General features: G+C 31.1%; 1 protein-coding gene across 1 annotated transcript; it reads right to left on the bottom strand.

Moving 5' to 3' along the window:
• Window positions 1–2,228: 2,228 nt before the first annotated feature.
• LOC108693151 lies at window positions 2,229–4,987 on the bottom strand. Its single transcript, XM_018201924.1, has 3 exons — window positions 4,544–4,987; window positions 3,195–3,612; window positions 2,229–2,784 (listed from the first exon to the last, which is right to left on the bottom strand). Exons 1-3 carry the CDS (start codon window positions 4,806–4,808, stop codon window positions 2,757–2,759), a joined length of 711 nt encoding a protein of 236 aa, XP_018057413.1. The 5' UTR covers window positions 4,809–4,987; the 3' UTR covers window positions 2,229–2,756.
• Window positions 4,988–5,872: the final 885 nt, after the last annotated feature.

Genomic DNA, 5,872 nt, shown 5'->3' with positions numbered 1-5,872 from the left:
TATATATATATATATACATACAACTCAATCTTTTATACATGCAATCTCTTACAAGTTTTAGCTTGCCGAAAAAAGCGCGTTTTTTGACAAAAGAAAATCGAATTTTCCGGAGAAAATGGAATATGATAACAGCAAGGACACGTTACGTTAACGGTTAATGCCAAGGCGCTCTTCCTTCTGTCATCATCGGCCACGATGTAATCTACTCCAACTAAATGAGTTTTGAGTTTATTGATGAACGCGTGTAATAACTAAAACGTGCACTCAGATAGATGTATTCTCGATATATTAATATGGTGCGAATATACGTGCACATGAGGCCCCTGAGGTCTTAGCCAGCCTTACGCAAGACCCATCACACTGGTCCCAAGGAGGAGGGACCCGATTGCCGGATAGTGAAAGCAGCCGAGGCGAGCCAGACAAGTCGACAGATCGATCAGACGTTCGAATTGGAAACCGTCATGATGACGATCTGTTAATTAGTTTAGACTTTCTATGAATCAATTGTTTCTAAAATATAATACTAGAAAAACATAAGAAAAATAATATATATATATATCTTGTTTAATAAAGAAATTATATAGTATCCTATGCTTCATTTTCTATTGATATTGATAATAATAGATAAAGAAAAGAAAATACATATTTTATCTTATTTAAGAAAGTATTTACATTGTATATCATGTTTCATTTTTTTATAGTAGTATATTTTTATATCGTGTTTTTTAGCTTTTATTTTATAAATGTACTAGGAACGGAAAATTTATTCTGATCGAATTTTTCGCATTGCAAGCAAAATGTAAATTGTGATATTGTATATTTCGTCAAGCGCTTCACGAATTATGTAAAGAGAAAGGTTGCTATCAGGCAAATGAAGAGAAATTGTTAGCTTGGAAAACTTGTTCGTAGCATGTTGTTTATTGTGCACCGTAAATCTCGCCAAATCGTCAAATAGTTCTTATAAATAGTTTTTCAATATTCAAAAGTATATAAAATATAAGAAGTATAAAACAAATTTTTAATATTTCACTACAACGAAAATTGCGAAGCAAATACGATGAACTACAAACATTCATTATTTTGTAATTTGTTACAATTCATTTGGCTTTGCTTTTATTAATGTATCAAAAGTTCTCAAAAGTAAATGCGACTGAAGGCATAACATCTATAACGTCAGATGTTGCAATGTAATCTTATGACGAATGGGTTAATTAATTCTCACGCTGACATTTGACTCGCCGGAGTGAAATCCAGGATACGTTCGAAGAAGTGATTTTGCGAGTATATTTCGCGATGTATTCTGGAGTATTGTGGAGTGAGGAGATTTTCGACGTGCAATCTTTCGTGTCAGAGAAAGTCATGCTCATTGTAACACACGATAAATATTAATGATTTGACTTACATGATACTAGCAGTTAATATTGAATGTATTATATCAATGGACAAATTCGATAATTATTATACTTTATTAAAGTAATTTTTGAATTTTTGAATTATAACTTAAATTCTTTTTTTTCAATTTAAAAAGATTTAAAAACTAAACGATGTTCTTTATATTTAATAATAGTAATTCCTAATCTATTAACAAGAATCCTATTTATTTTATTCTTAATATTTTTCTGATAATAATACATTATACATTTTATTATTAAAAATATTAATTTAGGAAACTCTAAATCTTTTCGCATTTTTAGCTTAAATAATTAAATTATTTTTGTCAAGAATATTTTTCAGGATTTAAGAGAATATTATTTAATATTATTATTTTTGTAATTTTTGTAAAATGATCAAATGTTTTACAATGTTTGATTATTTTATTATTCTTTTATCTTGTATAATTCTCACATACGATAGAACTCGCATGAACATTTTTAATACTTTTGATAAAATGAAAAGATGAAACTCCATTAAATATTATTTTAATATAAATATTATCTTTTTTATATTACTTTTATATTTAAGAACTAGAAGAATTTAAGTTTTATTTTTATTATTATTATATGTATAATTAGAGGGACGAAAATAAATATTGAATTTTATGTTTAAACAATACATCATTATGTTAAGTAAATTTTAATTTTATTATAAAAACAGTTAATAACCAATTAAAAAGTTTTGACTAACTTATAAAAATCTCTAAAACAAACTTTAGATCTGTTGACTCCAGATTTGTAAAAGAATTTGTAAACAAATTTCTGGTCATACTCTACATAAAATATACATAATTATTAAGTAATAACATATAATTTTTACATTTATTAAAAATGATATTACTAAAAGACATAACATTTTCAAAGTGAAAGACTTATTTCCCCATTAGAATATAATAAATAAATTCCATTTCTTCAAAGTTATTTAATTGCGGAATTACGGGCGACTGTTTTGCGTTCATGTGCTTTTACAATAAAATTTCGACATAATCGATAATTATATAAAATTGGACCGGTTTGAGCGGAGGATTTATCTAACAGATATTATATAGAACTTGATATCGTCAGCGGGGTTTTCTTTTCGCGGGCGCGGATTAATGATCCGCAACGGCTTTATTACACATTTTCCGAATGCAAATTTGTTTACGTAAAAGGAGAAAGGGGTAGTGATTCGTCGCGGGGAGGGCGAAAGCGCGATCACTCTCGCAAAGATCATGCAGTGACTTTTACATAAGCATGCATATTACATGCATTTATTGTTCCTATGGGTAAAAAGATGAGCATTACACACGTTGCGATTAACTGTGGCACCCTCGCTTCTCCAACTCAATTCTTACGCTTGTAATAGTCCTCGCTGAAACATTGCATTTTGTTATAAAGAACAGTATTTGATGTATTTTTCAAAGTAATAAATAATTTTGAAATTTAGAAAAGAATATTAAAAACAAAGAGAAGTTAGCAAGCAATTATCGACATTTATAATTGACAAAGAATTAAGAACAAGTATTGAGAAATCGATTAAGAACAATAATTGAAAAATCGATCTTAAAATTGATAAGAGAATTTGTTATAAAAAATACACAAATTAGTTACTCTGTATGTATATTATATTTTATATTCTTTATATTACAGAGTAATTTATAATTTGTGTATTTTTTTAACAGATTCTCTTGTAAATTTTTCTTATAAATAATATAAAGAATTTTTTTAATATAACGATCTCTTATAAATAATGTAAAGAATATAAAAATAAAAGAAACTCACCATCCCTGCACGGATTCTGGTTCCGTGCACCTGAAGCTGTCCTCATTGTACACGGTGCCGGGCTCGCATTGGCCCTTCTGCGGTACTACACCGTTCTTGCAGATGTAGAACTTGGCGCAATCCTCGGGATGCGGATACGTGGGATGCGGCAAGATTCTGCCAGACGGGCCGGCGACGTCGCCGTCCGGGCATACAAAGCCATCGTCCAGGACATCGCGTTTTGCATTCTCGCATAGACGAGTGGCGTCTGCCGGCCAGACACAGCTCGACATCTTGGGTTCATAGATTAGTCCGGGCGGACAGGGCACTACTTGCACTACTCCATCGATGCAATTGACGAAACGATCACACGCAGTCGGGTCCTCGTGGCTAAAAATGCCGTTTGCCCGCGGGCAGCCTTTGCTTGGTTGCGGCTCCTCTATTCAATTATATAATATATTATTATGCGTATAATACTAGTTCATATATATTATTTTTATTAAGTTTTGTATTAGTCTCTCATGTATATTAATTATTTTATAATTGTGATATAGTAGTTTCTATCGAGGTTTGTCTTGAAATTTACAATTACAAATAAAATATATATTTTTTTTAATTTTAGCGATTAATCACTAGAATGATTAATGTTTAATATAGATATCGATTTCTATAGCAAAGATTTAAAAAATTATACAAAATATTTTTAACAAATATTTTTACAAAGATAAACTTGATTGTAATTTTATTAAATTTATTTTGTGTTTTATTTTATTTTTTAATAGATTTTTGTTAAACTTTAATTAAAGTTTTCTTTAATTAATTAAAATTGTTTCTGTATGAGATCATGTTATATTATTACTTATGAGAAAACGCAAAAAAAATCGAGATAGAATTCGATTGTCCATTCGTCTAAAAACCGGTTCATATCGAGTTCTATTTTTACGACACTGCTTAATCTGCCATTCTTCCAGTTTGTCGAGTTGTTAAGGGAAATATGCATGAAGTATAAAAGAACTCTCATATATAATTCCTTTATTCGAATACCTATTGGAAAGAATTTCCTTTTCGAATGAAAAATCTTTCATTTTTAAAATAGCATATAAATATAAAATTGAATGAATTGAATGAATGATATAGATAACAATAAAGATATTTTTCTGTAAATAGCAAATAACATTTTTATGTATGAAATTATTGAGATTGGCATATAATAATTCAAAGAATTAATTTCTAATCTGAAGAGCAAAACGTCAAGAAACTACGAATTTTTTTTTAATTTATGATAATTGTAATAATTTAGATGAATCTATTGTAATAATTCAGAAGAGGATTTAATAGATTTAGAAGAATTTTAATAATTCGAAACTTACGCAAAACTGTGCGATCGCCGCAAGGTACGTTCGCCGGTATATCGCAGAGTTCCTTCTTGGGATTATCATCCCTGAAGACGAGTCCATCCTTGCAGAGTTTCTCCTCAGGCTGACCATCCACGCAGGCGTAATAAAGATCGCACTGTTCAGGATCGGGGAAGAAACCCTTAGGCTCCGGACATCGGAACTGAGCCCCACTCAAGGTGGCCAGAATTACCAGTGGCAGAAGACCACGAAGAAGCACATGCTTTCCCACTTCCAACATCCTGAAAAGAGTTCTAAAGAGATTCGCGAAGTCTTTCAGATCTCCGTCTTGAAGTTACTGTTCTAGGAGACTCTCTCTCTCTCTCTCTCTCTTTCTTTCCCCCTTTCTTCTCTTTTTCTTCTTCTTTAATTTTCTCGTCCTTTTCTTTAACTTCGTCTACAGTGCGTCGCGACGCTGATAAAACGTGACTGCAGGTCCGAAACGGGTTCTGTTTCGCTCGACAGTCTCGCCACCACCTTGGTGGGTCCTTACTGTTGCACATTTCCCTACCCTCCCTCCTCCCGACTTCGCCCCCCTTTCGCCGAAAGTCCTGTCTGTCTCTCTCTTTTTTTCTTTCTGATCGAGCAATGTTCTCACTGTTCCTTTTTCTCCCGTCACGTGCATTCTATTGGATGCATAGACACAAGTTTTATTGCATTGCGTTATTATCGGTGCATATAAATTCCGGACATTTCCGGGTACTGACGGCGAGACCGGGTCGTTGCTGTTGTACTATCATTTCGCGATTTGCATCCCTCACTTTACGCTTGGAATTCGTATTGCAAACGCGACTACCGTATTACGTTTACTTTATCCAATTAATTTTAGTCCGAGATATTTTTGAAAGCGGAACGAGAGAAATTATTTCGTGGATTTTGAAAGAGATAATTATCTATTTGTTTATTTAACAGAGCAGTTAATTGAACAAATTAACAGAGCACTTATATATCAATTAATTATCTAAAACTATCTTTTTACAGCTGTGTATTATTGTGAAGAAAACAAAAGTAATGAACTTGTAGATGCAAAAATTATCTATTTATTTACTGTACCAATTGCATTAATAATTTCATAATTTTACAAATGAAAGAAGTATGATCTTTAAAAATAAAAATAATTGAAATGCATATGTTATATAAATGAGAGACTTATAAAACGCAATTTAACTTTGTAATAGTATTAATATACTATTAAAAAATTTTTGTGTTATTCTCAAATAAAATCATAAATGATAAGATATTGCAGTAACTGAATATCACGTTGTGTATAATAAAGTGTAGAATTCAATTTTTATTGAACTAGTA

This window comes from Atta colombica, unplaced genomic scaffold, assembly GCF_001594045.1.
Source record: "Atta colombica isolate Treedump-2 unplaced genomic scaffold, Acol1.0 scaffold88, whole genome shotgun sequence".
NCBI classification, from domain to species: domain Eukaryota; kingdom Metazoa; phylum Arthropoda; class Insecta; order Hymenoptera; family Formicidae; genus Atta; species Atta colombica.
This window is presented reverse-complemented; position numbering and strand designations above follow the sequence as displayed.